The sequence below is a fragment of the Tachypleus tridentatus genome, chromosome 1 (genome assembly GCF_004210375.1).
Source record: "Tachypleus tridentatus isolate NWPU-2018 chromosome 1, ASM421037v1, whole genome shotgun sequence".
Classification (NCBI taxonomy): Eukaryota; Metazoa; Arthropoda; class Merostomata; order Xiphosura; family Limulidae; genus Tachypleus; species Tachypleus tridentatus.
Window position 1 is genome coordinate 145,382,570 of NC_134825.1, and position 19,957 is coordinate 145,402,526.

Consider the following 19,957-nt stretch of genomic DNA (forward strand, 5'->3'; position numbering starts at 1 on the left):
GCAGTCATTTCTTTATTGATACCACACATTTTGAGGATTGTTTAAAACTACAGTTATGTTATGAAGGTTCCATATTATTGCTAAAACTTTCCAGCCAAAAGACAGTTACTTTGCTCAGCTATTCTGCCCCATTAAGTGTTAAAATATATCTCCCTAAACTTGATTTGGTTCATCACAACTTTACTCATTTGTAATTATATACAAGATTTTACAAAATTTAAAAACTACTTCTGCACAAAAATAATTTATGCATTTCACAAAATATTGTTAAATAGTTCAGTACATTGGCTAGTGATTGAAAGTTGTTTCAACAATTGTAAGTTTAGCTCACAAAACTATTCCTACCAAGTTACCTAAAATAATGTATTTAGTATGTAATTGAAGTTTAATTAAAAAGCTTTTGAAACCAATTACAAAAGTGGAATTTGTTTCGGGTTGATTGATATTAGAGTATAAATTAAAAGTAAAGTTATCTTTTTATTCAATCTGGTGTGATAAATTATCTTTATTATGACTAAGTTAAACTTCAGAAATTGAAAAAAATTACAAAAATGTTGTCTGACCAGTTAAATCCAGTAGATTTTATTTAAAAAGCCAGGAAATTTAAAACACCAATGAAGAATATGGTAAGGTTACATTTCATATTTGATTTATAAAGTTTAATTTTTAATGGTAGTTCCAACAGACAGTATTATGATGAATTTAGAACATTCAAAATAGGTAGTCTCAAATTAAGTATTCATTATAAATTGTTTGTTTATTTATCATTTGTTTTTTCCCGAGTTGTCTAGATTAATTATATTCATTTTTTTAAAACTTGTTCATTTTCTGCTTGACAGCAGTTACCATTCCAGTTAAAATCATATTAGGGTAACTAAAATACAATACTATGGTAAAAATTACTTTTCAGTTGTAACCCACAAAAATGTTTAAATATTTACATAACTGAAATATGAATGACCTTTATTCACACGACTAAGCAGAATTGATTGTGCAGATGATACAGACTAAGAGCAAAGCAAATGTATATAAATCTAAGTTTATATATTTGATGAGTATTTATGGTTGGTTTGAATATTTGAGTTAATGTATTTACAAATACAAAAGTTAATGCATTCTGCTTCTATATACTTAGAACCATTTACATAAACTTACAAGAATCTTCTGAACAAAAGTAGTTAAGTATGAAAAATGAAGTCTAGGAATTGTTTACCAAAAGACTGTTCAAACTAGCAGTTTATTAAATATTGCTATAACCTAAACTGATGGAGTTTAATGTTAGTTTTACATAAACATGGACCTATCAGTTAAAGAAAACTAATATATGTCCAGAGAATACTCATTGTGTGCATGTATACTTCCAAAAATCAATTTCGAAAGGATGCTCAATATTTTTAGTACTACATTACAATGGTGAAAAGATCACATCAATAAACCTTTATAAAGAGAATTTTATCACATATCTACATACACAATCTTATTCATGAATAAACATGCAAGTATCCAGCTATTAAAACAATGCAAGACAAATAAACCAATATTTAAAACCTTGTCTATATTTTCTTTGCCTTCTTTGTCATTTTCTTAGAAACACGTTACTTTTATAACTTAGCAACAGAAAATGTATCCATAATTTTTACTATTAGGCAAAAACGTTATCTGATATCAAGAGTCTAGATATAAAAAGTAAGAAAGAAAAACATACACCATAAAAACAAATTGGCTGCAGTACTTTCTGAATTGTCAAGAAACAAATTATGTAGTTTGTTTAGATTTAAACAATTCCTGAAGGGCCAAACACTGCTTTATTAAAGTTTATACACATTTGTTGACGACTGCTTCTAAGATCTAGGACTCGTATGGTATTGTTTGTGATGGTGACATCAAAGATACACTATAATTCCTGCAACAGTAAAAGTTGTTGTTAAAATATGCTTACATAGCAGATGCAATGTTTTTAAACCAAGTTTATAACAGAATAAAAGATACTTGACCATAAAGCAAAATACTGAAAGATATGTATTTGTGGTATACATTTTGAAATTAATATCTACCTGAAGTTTGAAAAAAAAACTTACATTGAGGTTAATACATTAAGTAAATTATAAATATCAGTTTAGGCTATTTTTTGTGCTACAGGGATACAGAAAATATTTAAACCTTATAAGTTGTAATAGGATTAATAAAACTGATAATTGAGTACAAAAACAGTTATTACTAATAAATCATGGTATTTTAACTGCTCAAACCATCTCCTCACAGTATACATAAACCTAACATAACTATTAACGCAAGTAAAAGAAATTAGTCAAAGATCCTTTATCATCTTACCAATTTCATGGGTATCACACTAACTGATCTAAAGTATTGTATTAAGTTGTTTTGTACATCAAAATTCTTTAATTATATTTAATAGAACATCCAAACCTCTCCTGGAGGAGTTCCTTTGTAGTGTGTATAAAAGATTTTAAACTTGTAAATTACTACTGATAAATTTTTCATAGACAAATTAACCTTTAATGGTAACACTCATTTACATATCTAAAGAGTAAAATACATTGAAGATTTTTCCCCAGCCAGCATTACATGCTTTAACTAAACAGATCTATCCTCTCCTTTACTTCAAAGTATGACTTACACTTCTCTTGCTCCCATCTTTTTAAAGATTTTGTAAATTTAATTGAGCAAAAAATGTTTGATCTTGTTTTGACAGGTGCAAAACATTACTGCTTATACCCAGAAAACTTACATTCTACATGTGTTTCAATTAACAAAAAGCAAGTAATCTATACCAGCCAAAGTGTTAAAGAGGACCAAGTAAGTGATATAGAATTATGAAAATTTGTCAAAAGCATTGTCAAAATAACAAATCCATTACTGAAAACCTGGTATTTTCTCAATCTATTTACCAAAGTTTTCTTCCTTACTTAACTAGAGGGATTTAAAATGTACTATAATGCTTGTTTGCTTTAAAACATCAAAAGTTTACAAAACATTACTCATTTTAAAAAGATGCAAGGTATGTCATTTGTTGGAAATAACCATTTGACTAAGCAGCATTTACGAGTAATGTTAATAAAAAAAAAGGCCTGTAAAGTTCAAAAGTCCTTAGCCCTACCCTAAACTATAAAGGGTTAATATACATTTAAAGTAAAATACTTCAAGACAAACTTTCTAGAATCCTAATAACCTTAGATAGTTTACAAAAGGTTTTTCACAATTAACATTTCTTAATATCTTATGCCAAGACTTTTCATTTAAGGAACAAAAAAAAAAAATCACACATTCATTCAAAGAACTAAAATAGATGTACTGCTTACTTTGAAGACTTGTACTTCTCTCTAATGGCCTGCTGAGGAGAACTTTGAGCCTTGCAAATACTGTCATACAAACATCTCACACATTCTTGAATATCTTCATATGAATAGCCAGAAGATGTAGCAAGCTTTTCATCCTGGAAGAAAATCAAGTAATCAATTTTAATTTGAGTATTTGTCCATTTAAAAACTACCAAGTGCAAACCAAGGACTAGTTTTACATAATTATTTGCAACTCAACTTAAATACAGAAGTTTCTACAAACAATAAAAAGCAATATTAGGTAGTGCTGACAAGACTACTTTATAAACAAAAGTAATTTTTAAATACTTGAATTTCCAGAAAACAAAACATGAAGGTTAATCTTAAAGACTGTAGGTGCCATTGATAATACTATTAAAAAACTTCATATTAGAGTATGATGGCCATAAAGAAAACTTGGAATTATAAAACACCATTTCTTTAAAAAATAAAATTGGAATAAATACAAGTTTAGCAATAATTTTACTTTAATTCTACAGTTAGTTATCAAGCTATCATACTAGAAGGAACAGACTAGTTGAAAATAACTAGTTTTAGTGGTTTACTTAACCCTTGTGTTAGAGTTAAATCTTAGTTACTTTCAAAATTTAAACTACTTTATTCCCAATGTATAAAAATAAACTTGACATCTAAATAGTAACACTAAATTAAGATTAATTTCTTAAATTGAAATCTTAAAACCCCTCCTAGTATGAGAATGACAACATTTGTTTTCTAGGTATTATCCCCATAAATGTTTTGCCCCCTTTGAAGTATGGAATTTAATGTACATAATTTTTTATGATATTACAAAAGCAAATATTTTATGCCTTTAATCCTTGTTTACAATCAAACTAACAAAATCTTAATTGTGTACAAGTCTTGCATTTGATAAACCTTATTTCTTAAAGTAATTAAAACAAAGAAATATGATTACCCAGGGAATAAATCCACCTGTATGATTAGCCAAACAAACTGCAGCAGCTGCTACAACACTAGGTAGAAAACGAAGGTATTGGTCCCCTTCCACCAAGGAGAGTTCACACATGTACTAGATCAAAAACAAAATTGTGCAAGTAACTCAAAGTAACAATTTATGTTTGTAATAACTTACAAGGATGAATTGTTATTTCATGTTGAATGTAATTACATTTCAAAATTTCTCCTGAGTATCTATCAAGATAATTTAAAACATTTTGGAGAAAGTGGGTTTGCCCCCACATAATTGATTTAACAATGGCTTGAAGGTACTTAGTTCAGATTTCAGACAATGGAAAGCTATTAATATGAAATTTAAATTTCCTAAACATGTAGGGAGACTTTCACTAATTACTACTAACAGGTAGACATTTTATAAACAAAGAAAACAAGTCAACCATTTACAATACCCCATGTTATTTGCTTAACAAGTCTTTGAGAAAGGCTTGGTATTTATGTTCTTATGGCATATTATACATTACTTACCGTGACAAATTATATTTAAACTACAAACATTACAGTTCAATAAGTGATCATACCTTTGCCAAATACTCAATAATTTCAGGGACCTGGCCAACATGACAAAACCTCTGAAGGAAATAATTAATTGTAGGAACAGCTAAGTCAAAAGATAAGACCTTTAGTATTAGGTGTTCCATACGCAACACCTGCTTCTTGGTGTAAGTGTCATCAGTAATGTATACAAATTCACCCACATCAGGTGGATAAATCTCTTCATATTTTCTATAAAAAAAAAAAAAAAAGAAGACTAGTTTAGTCAATTCTGGAAATTAGTAAAATAAGAACTCTAGTGCAACTACTTTCCATTCAAGTTATATAACTGATATACTTTTGTTACATAAATGAAGTTCCTCTAAATCTACAGAAATCTATTGTATGAGATTTCTAGTATATGTATTTTCATGCAACAATTTTATGAAGTTACATAATATTTGCAAAACAATGAATATTTGCAATTTACAAAAACTATTAACATGCCAAGGAAGTTTTCATCCACCCATGCTAACACTAGTTTACAATGTTATTTAACTCTTGTTACAAGTCCAGTCATGCAAAGTAACTGTCATCCTGTTTGACTCAATTTTATTTATCTACTATTTACAAAATGTAAAAGTTTCATATCACACTATAGATCATAATTCAAATATCAGTATTATACATTAGCTAGTTTAACCTTTTGCAATGGACTCAGTATGATATAGAAGGTTTCATATATATTTGCACAGTAAATATTTACCCTATAATTTGATACAGTAAGTATACCTTCATAAAATTTGGCAGACCTGGTAAAGATTACATTTTACACACACACACACGCGCACGTAAGATTTGTTAATACAGATATGTTTATGAAAATATTGTTTGGTTGCTAGTTCAAGTGCAAAGTGATTTCCTGTTATTAAAACTAACAAAACTTGTATTTAGGTATGAAATTACACATTTCAAATGTTTGTTTTCAGTAATACTTTATATTGTTACTTTCTATATCCTATTTGGTGGTCTGTCAACTAACTTTAACCATCATAAAGCATTAGAAAATTTTATGCTATAATGAAGAATACAACAAAAATACAAATGTTTAATCTAAGTAGTTTAAGTCTCTATGCTATATTTATTTTATTTTATCATTGACTTTCTAGTCATGCCTAGCTTACATTGACAATGCATGTGCACTCATATTACCATATCCAGTAACAGAAAAATGATTCGATATTGAGTCTTAATGGACTAGTATTTTGTATTATACAGTAACATTTAAATTATACATTGCATGTGTGTGTGTGTGTGTGTGTGTGTGTGTGTGTGTGTGTGTGTGTGTGTGTGTGTGTGTGATTACTATTTAGAAACAAGTTATGAAACATTTTTCTTGAAATATAGAACAGCTGATAAAGTAAAAGCAAACAATTACATCTTTTAGTCATGGTATTCAAACTGTTGCTGTCAAACCTAAGTTGCTAAGCTCTTTATAGAATCACGTGGAGGATGCACAATTGTTAGGTTTCACATACTGTTCAATAAGAAAGACAAAGAATTGATAACATACAATTCTATAATTTATTAAGCTTAGTACCTAAGCTGTATTTAGGTCTAAAAAGTAAGAAACTTTGACCAAACTTAGACAACCCACCTACTTAATTTTTGATTGAAAAACATGGCAATCTCTTCAGATTAAGATGGGTGAGAAAACTAGGGAAACATTGACTTGAGTCATTCACCTTATTATAGTAGGAGTATACAAAAGACTGTTTCTACAAATGGAAAGAGTGGGACCCACCACAGAGTTTGATGTGGTAAATAAGCTATATATACCTCAAAAATTGTTTGATATTCTGACTTGCCAATATTGAGTTCCTAATTTGTACAAGACTAGATTTTGTATTTCGGCATTAAACATTCACTTTCAACCAATGCTCCATTCAACATACATGTCATTAAAATTTGTATTAAGTCATTTTAATATTTACTTTAAAGTTATGAAATTAATTTGTATAAAGTTCAAGTTATAATTTACAATTTGATTACAAACTTAGTGACCTAATTTCATAAAATAGTAACTCAGTGAAATTTTGAATGCAAGTCAAATATAATGACACTGCCTTTGACCTTAGCAAAATTGTTAATTTGAGAAGTGAAAATAAAATTTCTAAATTTATTTTTGTGTGCCATATGGGATGTTGAACAGCTTTGATTCAAATTATATTAACGATATTCAGATACAAAGTTTATAATTTCATATAAATTAGAAACTCAAGTTACACAATCTTAAGGTTTTATTTTATATCCCATCTTTTTCATTTGCTGAAATATTGTTAGATTTAATGAATAAACATGGTCCCACCCCTTTCTGAAGATATTTGCTTATATACATCTGCTTCTATGACATATGAATAACCAATCAAAAGCTCAAAATATCCCCATGGTGGTTCTCTCAGTCTGAGATAGAGTTCAAGATTTACCTTGCATTTCCAAAGAAAATAGGTTAATTATTTTTACTCAAAGTCTAGTTACAAAGCCTAAAAAAATTAGTGGAATTCTGAAATACTTATAGTAATTTAATATGATTATTTCAAAATGCATATAAAACCTGAAAAAGTTTCAAATCATCCACGTGTGAAATTTGATAAAGCTTAGTATGTAAGAGGAAACAAATACAAAATATTTACCATTAGATGTGTAAATACTATTGGACAGTAATATGACTAATTGCACTATCATTACAATTTCTGTGATGTTAGATTTTGCTGAAGGATCAAAATAAGTAGACATGTATACTGTTAAGATTTAAGCTATTTGGACTGACATTTGTGGTTTCTCGTTAAATCTAGTCATTCTACAATGAAAAGTAGAAATCAATTTACTAATTTATGATGGTTAGGTCAGTCACAGACCAAACCTAGAGATAAAGTAGCAAAATGACTTTCTAAAAACCTTTGATAATTATCTAAAGGTTATTTAAAGCTTAGGGATTTTGCCTGTGAAATGAATTTTCTAATGCATAACATTTTTTCATCTTAATTAAAATTACTTTGCATGCTGGATAGCTGACATTCAAAAAGGAGAAAATATTTCAAAAATCAACTTAAAATCTTATATTGCACATTTAATCTGTGTTTAATAATCTGCAAAATTTAACAAAGATGCTTCATGTCAAGAGTTTTATAACTACACAAGCACAAAGTGAGTAGAGGGTCAGTATGCAAGTCCAAGCCTGCAGTGAAAAAGTTAACTAGAAAAGTCAGATGTTGAAACTAGTTTGATGTTAAGTTCACTTAAATTTCCATAGTATTAATTTAAAATTAATATCCTTAAGAGATTTAATTCAGCAATTATATTGACCAGTTACATCTATATATACAAAAACTTAACATTCCATTACTTTAGAAAATACCCAATTTCAAATACTCCCATGTTGGATTTTAAGTATGTTTGTTTTATCATATGTTCATAATTTTAATCATTGAAGTATTTTTTATATTTGTGTAATTCACTTATTGCAATAATCTTTAAAAAATGTGAAATCTTTAATTTGTATGATAAAGAATTTAAATTCTATAAAGCTTGTGTTATAACTTAACTTACGCTGCTATAAACATGCTTGCTGTTCCAACTAGTTGCAATTTGCTCCGTAATACTGACATACAGGAGAGGAATCTGTCAATATAGGATACAGCTAGATACAAAGTTTCTGTGTGTAGCTTGTACTCCTCTGCCACTTCTACCAACCAATCCACCAAAATACTTCTCATCCCATGGGTAATATCTGGTTGTTTTCGCATGTAGTTCGGCTTAGGACAAAATTTTTTCTGAAATACAGTGAGTATATTTTACACACACACACACCAAGAACAAATGCCTTACTATTACTCTAAATATATAGTATGTGGAGAAAGTTAAGTGCTAAATTAAGTTAAATAAGAAAATGACCTAATAACTGTAGGTACCATCATGTACCCATGATGCTATTCAGATTACATCCTCATTAATAAGAGGAATTGTTTTTCTATATTAACTTGAGAATTAATAAAATTAAAACACTACCAAAGTTTAGTGGTTGAAATTTATTCTTCTATAGGTTAATATAATTTGTCTACCAGTTATTATATAAAAGACCATCACAAACTGCATTTCTCTTTAAATTAAAATATAAATCTCTGCCCAGTAACCACTAGGAAATGAAATACTGCAAATTTCATACATTTACCAACCTCAAAATCTAACAGATGGCGATAGATATCATCAGCATATTCAGGTACATATAGGATATTCCTAGCCATCAATTTCTCAGTATCATGGACATCTTCACTCATACAGGTTGTGTCCAAAACCATAGGTGAATCTAATAAGAATATTCTTAATTACATATTACAAGAGTCTTGTAATGTTCTTTACACTATTTTAAGTGTCAATTCAAAGAACCTTTAGTCATACAAATCTGATGAAATATTACAGTAATATGGAATGAACATACATTTCATGCATCAGCTTTAAAATTCATTGCAAGTTTAAGACATGCTAGAGAAACCCTTAAAATAACAAATTTATATCTATTTTTGTGCAAGTTTTAGTTATACTGGTTTTCATGGTGATACAAACATCACATCAAATGTCCTTATATTACATAAAATTCAATGCCACTATGATGAAAACCTTTATAGAATGGACAGCAACTACCTGTTGACAATTGGAGAGAGTATTTCAAAATTCTTCCACCTTTTGTCTTCGGTTGCCATCCATTCTACAAAGTTTCATCATGAATACTCTGCCTAAACAATCTATTAATGTCACTATTATAAAACAAAGACCTCGATGATTACCTATGGCACTCTCATCCATATGGTAAGGAGAACAAGTCTCTATAGTTGCAAGTGGAGCTCTGTGGAGACTAACAACTTCACCAGGCAAGTCCACATTCCCAGCTACTTCATGTTCTTCCGATTCATCATAATATATTTTGAAATCTTGAGCCTTTTTTGGTATACATATTCTGTTTTTTGAATCTTCATACTTCGTTGTATTAATGGATGACAAAGATGGTTTGGTTGTAAAAACATCACAGGTTGTAGTTTCTGGCCAGTGTTCTAGTTCATGATTCTGACAAATATTTGCATAAATGTTACATAAAATACAAAATTAAGATTTCATAAACAAAAACAAAAGCATTTCAAATATTACTAAAAAATAACAGGTTTGTTGGCTAAACTAGCTAAATTATGTTGAGTATGAATTTGAACCATAGTAAGCACAAGTTACAAGGAAATTTGAAATGTTGAAACAATATACACTAACATACAACTATAAAATGTCAAAAGGAAAACAAAACTAGTTTTGCTTACATTCAAAAGGAAAAAAAAAACAAAAAACTTTGAGTTCCAAATAAGCCAAAGCCTATATAATGCTTCATTACATGGCTCTTGATATGTCAGTGTTATGATTAGACAGCTTAACCTACACTCAGTTGCAGATTTGCCAGCAAAATGAGGTGGCCAAGATTTCTGTCAGTGATAGGCAGATTTCACTGCCTTCATACTAGTATAATTCATCTACTGGACTACTAATTAGTCCCTTACCACCATAATGGGGACTAGAATGTAAACTTCAGGAAGTAAGTTTATTTAAATTTATCCTCAAGTAGTAATACCTTTTACTTACTTTGGAGAGCAGTCACTTTCCCATAATTATCTGCAAGCAGTGAAGGGTGATATAGATGTACAACATTATGGACTGGAGTAACCACATTTTACCCTTCTAACTTCTATTTGATTCATTTATCTTCATGTGAGACTAGCAAACAGAGGCCATGAATGATAGATAATGTATTGCCACTACCGTGTGGGTCCTCTTCCACAGTCACCTCCGAAACAAAGGGAGGATTTTATACTCCACAACATACCTTAATGTTGTGAGGATCTGATCAGTGGAGCAGTTTATTTTTGTTAGAGTTAATTTTTTTGTTTATAAAATTATCATTAGGTTTGAATTTGCCATTTTTAAATGCAGTCTTGTTTTACTGAACTGTTAATAACACTAAGACAGCCAAATTTTGTAAAGATATACACAATATACCAAAAGTATTAAATATAGACTAAACAAGTACACAGAGGTCATCTCAAACATTACTTTTAAGTTTATATCCAGCATTTTCAGATGTTACATGCCAGATAGAAATAACTATGGCTACATCTGGGCAATTTAACTGATTGAGAAACAATTGGTCTTACACAAGACAAAGCAATTAAAAATGTTTCCAAAATGTATACTTCATGTTATGACTAAATTAAGTGATAGAAAAAAATCTTAACTAAAATCAGTGTTTATTTCTAATATGAAATGAAATAGTTATATTTGCTATTAATGACAAACCTGCTTTATAGCTATCTGTTGACTTCCAGATTAAAATGGCTGAAAAAACTACTTGAGAAAATTCTAAACTGTCGATTGGTTATTCATGTCATGTATTGAAGTGTATATAAGTGACTGTTTTCAAAGATGGAAAGATGTGAATGAAGTCATTGCAGTTCAATACATATCCATATCTCCACAAAATAAAAGGATATCAGAATCTTATTTTATATTCTACCTTGTTAATATTAGTAATCAAAGTTCCTAATTTGCACAAAACTACAGACTTTGTATTTGGACATGACAAACATCTAATTTTAAACATCACTGAACTCAACATACCACGTGACTTCCTAAAATCCATGTTTTAATGTGTTCTTTTAATATTTACTTTTAAATTAAGAAATTAACTCAATATTAAAGTTTGGATTTAGTTATGATTTGATTCCAACTCACTGATGAAAATTCATAGTTTAATAAAATTTTGAATTGACATCAACAAATATTGCATTTAACCTGCAACCCTTCACAAGAATTAACCCCTCTTTAATGGATTGAAAGTTGATTTCATTATAACAAATTTAAGGGCTAGTTTTAATTTCATTTCTGCAATATTATCAAGTTTCATCTCCAACACTCTTATTTCATGCAACTGTTTCACATCAGCAGTAAACACAGTACATAGAATCTTAAACAATACCAGGGAGAATTTAATACAAGTTTTAAAAATTATTGTCATAAGTTAAATACCAAACAAAATTGTTAGAAATTACAATAATGCAACTTTTGATTAACAAGCAAAGTACATTTACAATTCAATATATATAAAATTACTGACAAGTTAAGAACAGCAACAGATCTACATACCTCTAAGTAACTGTATAGAACCTAAAAGTTTACCATTTCAACCTTCCAAATCAATATGAATTTCATAACAAAACTAAACAAGTTATAATTTTTCTATTTAAGTTTTTAATAAACTGGAGCCACCCAATATAAAAATGATAGGGATTTGTAAAACATTCAGAACTTATTTCACGAGTATATAGCTCTTCCTAAAATATGGTGCATAAATTTTAAGTAGGTATCAGAATTCAATTGGTGTGTCAAAGTACATCACATGCTAAATACAAGTATACAACGTTTTATGCAACTAATTTTTTTTCACTTATCCCAACAGATTTGTTGCAAGGTGATTTAATTTTACAATGTAAACTTACTATGAAGAAGCTAGTTTTATTTTTAGTTTCACTATACAATATATGTAAAAGCAAACAAGTAACATTACTCACTTCTTGTTTCTTATCTATTTTTGGCTGCAAGTTCGGAATATTTTCAACACTACACACCACAGTTGATAGAGCTGGCCTAGCACCAGTTCTGCCCACTTGTGTCGATGACCACTTAGCTTGAAAACCCTTCATGGCTAGTTGGTTACTCTTACAAGGTGGTTTATTTTCTTCATCAATTTTAGCAGAGAAAGCATTTTTATTATGCTTTACCATGAATGAGACCCCAGACCTTGCATCATATTTACTTGTCATTGTTAATTTGTATTTTATATTGTCTTATTTTTATTTCAAAGCTATGGTAGCCCACTAGATTTTATCAGCCAACTATCAACTTGGACTACGTTGAAACTTGAAGTCCAAGCTGCTGATAGTGCTAGTTTCCAAGTCTTGACTATGTTTGAGTTAAGTTGTGAAGCTCAACACTATTTTTCAGCTGATCTCTTAATTTCATAAGTTAATACTAGCAAATTGTTTAACAAACGCTCTTTTCCCAAACTTACTTAAATAATGAAAATAGTTCTCATTAAATTAACGATATATAAAGTTGAACACTGTTGTAGTACCACTGCAAATATAAGCGTAACACCAGATTATAACAGACTACATTAATAATCATCAAGGTGCTTTTATCAAATTTCTACGATAGCAAGGCCTAACATAACGGGAATTAACCTTAAAGTTTTAAGTAACACCTAGATATGAAACAGTAAGAATAAAACAATAAGTTTAGTAACGTTGCATATTAGCATAGCCGTTACACAAGTCCATGCATGTCATTCACTAGTAACTATTGTTCAGCTACTAGTACTACTAATATCAATCAGTAAATGCAAGTCTCAATATCTTCAAATCTTTAAGTTGCTCGTTTCATCAGAACCTGAAAACATGAAAAACATACTGTAATAACTTTCTAGTTCTCTAACGTTAATGAATCTTCTAACACTTAACTAAAAATAATTTGTTAAACACAAATAAGAAAAAACAACCAAAACCTGTATAACGTTCACAACAAGGCCTAAGCTACAAATTTAATAAAGGGATCGATTCGACTGGGTAAACGTTAAAAGCCCCGCGGATCTATGAATTAGCCAATCACAAGTCTTTGTTATTTGACATCACTATCACGTGACTCATGAAATCCTTGCTAAAAATTTAATGCGACAGCTTTATTTCAGATTTTGTCAGAAGAAAATTATCTGTCTATCTATATAGATCTGTATAGTTTTATTTCTATATATTTTGTTAAAAAGGTAATGCCATCATACAATTCGTTTTAAACATCAAAACATTTAGATGTCAAACTCATAGATGGAGCAGCCTCATTCGGGGTGGTAACCACGTGATATTAATATGCATAAACACTAAATTAAACTTACCCAGTAAAAATATACATAACAGATAGTTTAGGATCGTGTTATGTTTAAAACAGCCTAGTTTATATAATGGAGATACAACTAATTTGTATCACCCCAATAAATTAATAAAGTTGAAAATAGAATTTGCGGAAACTCAAAAAGAAAGAGTAGATTTTTATTTAAGTAACTGAAAAAACTAACTTGAGATATATAATGCATTAACAGTTTTACAGATCAGTTGCAGAAGCATACAGAAACAGATAAGGAATGTTTTATATTCACAGTCAATTAATTTGCTTCAAAAAAGAATAAATTAACGATTAATTGTAAATAGCGTTGCTTATATAACATGAAATATCCAGCAACTCGAAGTAGAATATCTCGCCGGTCCGAATATATTCCAGTCATTACCAACGTAATGAAAAATTTGAACAAGCTCGAACAAATATATCAAATAACACATAATTGCAAACATACGATACCAACACACTACTTTAATGTGTTTCACTCTTAAGATAATATAATATACAGACAGTATATTTTATTTTTCTCGGTTGTCCCCACACACCCACCATTGATCTATATACTGAATTGAATTGAACATGACCGTGGGCATATTTCAAAATTTAACGATTCTAATCAGCATTGAAACACCATATTTGTTTTAACATTGACCGCAAATCTAGAAGATTTTGTTGGCATTATCCAAAAGGATCAAATATATGTTTTCAGAAATATTGAAATTGTACAACGTTGACAGATAAGTGCAATCAAATAAAATTACTGTAATATACATAACTGTTATGTATGTGACATTATTAGCCAATCAGCACTTAGTATTTTGTATGTTCGAGGCTATTCTAAATAAAGTACAGGAAGCTGTGGCACGTCTGAGTTTTGTTGTTACTCGATAACAAGTGTTTTATGCGAACCCAAAGACATAACATGGTTGTCAGAAGTGTAAGTTTTATTTAAATTGTGCCTTAGAAGCGACACACAGTCAAGATAAATACAAACTTTACGTTCACAAACTGTAAATTGACATAATCGTACGAGATACGATTCTCGCGGAAACACACGTGTTCTACCCAGAAAAATGGCGGAGGCAAGTTTCAAGCCACCTGTTTTTAATGACAAGACGAATGCTAGTGCGGCATGGAAGAATCTCAAACAAGATTTGCGGATTTTCTTCATGGCATCAGGGTTATCAGAGGCAAACTCGGGTCGAAATACACGACAGTTTTCGACAATTTTGGACTGACAGAAGCTCAACAGAAGAACTATAAACATGTAATCAGAGAATTCGACAACTATTTTCAGCCAACCAAGGTAACAAAGTTGTACATGAAAAAGTTTGAGGACCGAAAGCAGCAACCAGGTGAGACTGTGTCCCAGTATATCAGTGCACTTAGAGAGATAGCACAGAACTGTGAATATGGTGATACTCTCGAACAACAGTTGTGTAAACAAATCAGCGTAGGCGTCAGTGATCGAGCATTAAGAGATAGACTGTGGTCAGAGGATCTGACACTGAAACAGATTACAGAGAAATGTCATCACCATGAACAGAAACTAGAATCACTGAAGGAAATCGAAGGATCCACAAGTACCGTAACAGATGTAAACTATGTACGTCGAGGTCGAGGTCAAAGCAGAGGTCGTAGTCGCCACATAAGTCAAGGTCCATAAACCAGCAAAGACGAAGCATACAGGTCTACAGAGGAGCCACGACACGGAGACCGCCACTGAGGAACTGTACTCGGTGTGGAAAACTACCACATCACAGTCAACAAAGATGCCCAGCATTAGAGAAAACTTGTAATTATTGTAAATTAAGAGGTCACTTTGCTGTCATGTGTAGAAATAAGAATAGAAATGTACATTTTGTAAACACATCTGATGATTATTTTCAAGATGTCAATGATTATGATGATTGTTATGAAATGTGTAATGTAGAGGAAAGTATGAATTCTTTGAATATTTACTCCATTGGTGTAAACAAACCTACTGAGTATTGGTCTGTCATATTAAGTACCCCATATGAACAGAGTAAAGGTGCAGTGCGTATGAAAATAGACACACAGGCAGAGTGTAATATATTGAGTAAACAGTCTTTTGATCGCATGGCACCTCATGGTTCATTACCTTTGTCTAAGTCACAGGTAACCATAAAAGCATTTGGTAATCATAAGATCACACCTGTTGGAAAAACTACATTTACTGTTATTCACAAAAGGAAAATGTATGATATTGATTGTGAAGTTGTTGATGGTGATGTACCTAATCTTCTTGGAGGTGAATCTAGTACTAAGTTGGGGTTAATACAAAAGTAAATGCAATTAGTACTTATGTACAAGGTAAATACTCGCATGATCGGAGTTCACAACATAGGCTACCTCCAGGTCCCGAGATTCCCATTGTTCAAAGCCCCCCTCATGAATCAACACAAGTACTGCCCCCCTTCAACTGATAAATCAAATAAGTGTACTAAAAACCAGACTCAGTCAGACTCGGAGTTCCTAGCCCGGGTTCCTAATATAAACAAAGTGCCAGAGAGTATTCGTGAAATTTTGCTTCAGTATAAAGACAGATTTCCCACAGACAGAGTAGGCAAAATACCGGAAAATGTAACGTTGTCTATTGACCCAGATTACAAAGATGGCCCTGTGTCACAGGCTGCTAGGCCGATTCCTGCAGCGATGAGAGACAGAACCAAAGTACAGTTAGACTTTTTAGAGTCACAAGGGATCATTTCGAAAGTACCAGTTGGTATACCGACACCATGGTGTAGTCAACTACATGTTGTACACAAGAAAGACGGAAACTCAGTGAGAATTTGCATTGATCCTAAGTTTCTTAATAAAGCACTACTGAGAGAATACCACCCTATCAATACATTAGAGGATGTACTTACCCGTATTAATGGAAGCAAGTATTTTACTGTCCTAGATGCGAACATGGGATACTATTAGCTACGGCTCAATGAGAATAGTCAGTTACTCACTGCTTTTAACACTCCGTGGGGTCGTTATATGTACTTACGTTTGCCGATGGGAATTAAGTCGAGTCCTGAATTGTACCAAAGAGCGATGGAAGAAATATTTCAGGAGCATGATCATGTGAATAACATTTTTGACGATATGCTACTCGATACTGTTACACTACCTGAACATTGTAAAGTGCTACGCAACACGTTGGAAACCGCGAGACAAAATGATGTGACATTTCGACTATCAAAATGTTTGTTTGGCCAGCCAGAGGTAGCCTACACAGGTCACGTGATCACAGGCAACGGCATCAAAGTTTCTGATCAAAAAGTGCGTGCAATACATGAAATGCATACTCCAACCAATCGCGACGAAGTAAGAACACTGCTCGGAATGGCTACGTACCTGTCCAAATACATACCTAATTATTCTGATTTAACTGAACCTCTATGAGAAGTAGTCAAGAAGAAGACAGAATAAACGCATGGATTCTATTTTGATTTATCACAGCAGGAGGCATTTTCAAAGCTCAAGACTGCTCTCAGCCAAGCTCCAGTTCTGAGATATTATGCACTTAATGAACCATTGACATTGTCATGTGACGCATCACAAGATGGACTAGGTGTTGTGATATTACAAAACAATCAACCAGTTGTCTCTGCATCTAAAACACTAACACAAACAGAAAGAGCTTATGCACAAATAGAGAAAGAACTATTAGCAGTTGTATTTGGTTGCAAAAAATTTCATCACTTGTTATATGGCCGAAATGATATCACAGCGGAGGCAGATCATTTGCCATTGGTCCATATTCAAGACAAACCATTGGGACAAGTTCCATTACGACTACAGAAAATGCTTTTAAAACTACAGCCGTACAACATCAGGTTAGTCGGAAAACCAGGTAAAGACATACCTATTGCAGATGCATTGAGCAGATTTCCAGTGAAAGATGAATATCCTGGCCTGGTAGATGATATGCGAGATTGTCAAGTTTTCGCAACTGAAGTCACAAGTTTGTCTGCATTCACCGAAGAAAAGCAACAAGAGCTAAAGATCGCGACAGAAAATGATACAGAATATCGTATTCTCAAAGAACAGATTGTGAAAGGATGGCCCAAAAATCGAGAGGAGGTACCACCAGAAGCAAGGCCATATTGGGATTTCCAAGAAGAGCTGACAGTATATGATGGTATATTATTCAGAGGAGAGAGAGTCATGATACCAAGGTCAATGAGACATAACATACTGAAACTCGTGCATCAAAGCCATCAAGGAGTTGTGAGATCAAAGCAGCTTGCATGTGACATTTTATTTTGGAAAGGAATGAACAAACAAATCGAAGACACTGTCTCAAAATGTACCACATGTCAAACAATGAGAAATGCACAACAAAAAGAACCAATGATCAGCACACCTACACCAACGTTGCCATGGCAATATGTTTCAACAGACTTATTTGAAAACCAAGGAACACATTATCTAGTAGTAGTTGATCATTACAGTGGATATTTGGAGATCAATCAATGAATATGAAAAAGAGATCACATCCGAACAAACAGTTCAGAAGTTGAAGAAACTTTTCGCTACGTATGGCATACCTCAGATTGTGTATTTGGACAATGGTCCACAGTATGATGCTAAAGAGTTTAAACACCAAACATTCAGTGCCCGATATCCACAAGCAAATGGACTGGCAGAACGTGCAGTTCAGACAGCGAAAAGACTTGTTATAAAATCTCTGAAAGAAAAATCAGACCTGCATTTAGTATTGTTAGACTACCGAAATACACCAAAAGATGCAAAAATTGGATTACCAGTGCAAAGGTGCATGAGTCGTAGAACCAGAACGAGGTTACCGATAAATGAGAAGTTGCTTATTCCACAAGTGATAAACAGTGATAAAGTGATGTCAGAAATCGACATTCAGAAACAGAAAAGTAAATCAAGATATGATCAGAATTCAAAACCACTGCCACCACTGGATCTTGAAAATGTGTAAGATACAGACATGAAAACAAGTGGATGCCAGCTCAGTTATTAGGGCAAGCTGAGAAACCCCGAAGCTACATATTACAAACACCAGCAGGCAGGATGATTTGTAGAAATCGTAGACATTTATTGCAAACAAATGAAGATGATGTCTATCACAGTGCTCGACAGAGATATCTTAGAAGAAAATCACAAGATGATTTGATTGCAGAAGAGTCTGTCCCAGAAAATGTGCCAAATATCCCTAAAACACCCCCAAGACAAAATATGTCTCAATCAGGGTCACCCAGAGCTAGCCATATATGTGAATCTCCACAATTGAAACAAAGTATTACACATGCTAAAAATAAAAATCAAATGCAAAATATTGCTCCTGCTCAAAAGAGTGAAATTGTAACAAGAACAGGTAGAATTTCTAAAGCTCCTACAAAACTAAGAGATTTTGTTATGTGAATTGTTAAAATGAGCAAGAATGTTACAAGAAAAATGTAATACTTAATGATTGAGAATAAGAGTTGTAAAAGAAAGAATACTTTTGTATTTGTAAGAGTTAAAATACTCTTGTATTTGTGTAGTAATTTGGTAGAATTTTTTTACTTCATTTTATATATTATTATGTTGTTATATCTGATTGATATAATGTGTTATGTAGTTAGTTAAAAAAAAAAAAGGGCCCAGTTTTTAATGTTAAAGAAAAATTTAATTTTCTGTGTATTTACACTTATCATATTAAAAGAAAAATACATTTATCATATTACCAAAATAGACATTAATAACAACATAGTTTATTATGTCTTTTGATGTTATAACTATAAGATATGTAAATCCAAATTTATGTAACAATAGTTAATTGTCTTAACTGTTAAAAAACAGAAAGGGGGAGATGTTATGTATGTGACATTATTAGCCAATCAGCACTTAGTATTTTGTATGTGCGAGGCTATTGTAAATAAAGTACAGGAAGCTGTGGCACGTCTGAGTTTTGTTGTTACTCGATAACAAGTGTTTTATGCGAACCCAAAGACATAACAATAACGTTCGTTTATAAAGTTATTTTATGTGACGATATTTTGAGTCTGACGAAAATCAGTTTCACGAAACGACGCTAGATAAAATAAATTTACTTATATATAAACACTGTTTTTATAATGATT

At 31.5% G+C, this 19,957-nt stretch overlaps 1 protein-coding gene across 1 annotated transcript; it reads right to left on the minus strand.

The window, feature by feature from the left end:
- Positions 1-557: 557 nt before the first annotated feature.
- LOC143226165 (G2/mitotic-specific cyclin-A-like) lies at positions 558-13,580 on the minus strand. The gene is made up of 9 exons (XM_076456760.1): positions 13,462-13,580; positions 12,470-13,346; positions 9,653-9,929; positions 9,044-9,174; positions 8,418-8,641; positions 4,856-5,060; positions 4,276-4,389; positions 3,321-3,454; positions 558-1,903 (listed from the first exon to the last, which is right to left on the minus strand). The coding sequence occupies exons 2-9, from the start codon at positions 12,719-12,721 to the stop codon at positions 1,849-1,851; spliced, it is 1,392 nt and encodes a 463-aa protein (XP_076312875.1). The 5' UTR covers positions 12,722-13,346; positions 13,462-13,580; the 3' UTR covers positions 558-1,848.
- Positions 13,581-19,957: the final 6,377 nt, after the last annotated feature.

Coding starts and splice junctions, on each gene's coding strand:
- LOC143226165 (XM_076456760.1), bottom strand. CDS start 12,721: ATGACAAGTAAATATGATGCAAGGTCTGGGGTCTCATTCATGGTAAAG. Junction 9,175..9,652: donor TATGGATGAGAGTGCCATAG/GTAATCATCGAG, acceptor TATTCTTATTAG/ATTCACCTATGGTTTTGGAC. Junction 8,642..9,043: donor GCCATCTGTTAGATTTTGAG/GTTGGTAAATGT, acceptor ACTGTATTTCAG/AAAAAATTTTGTCCTAAGCC.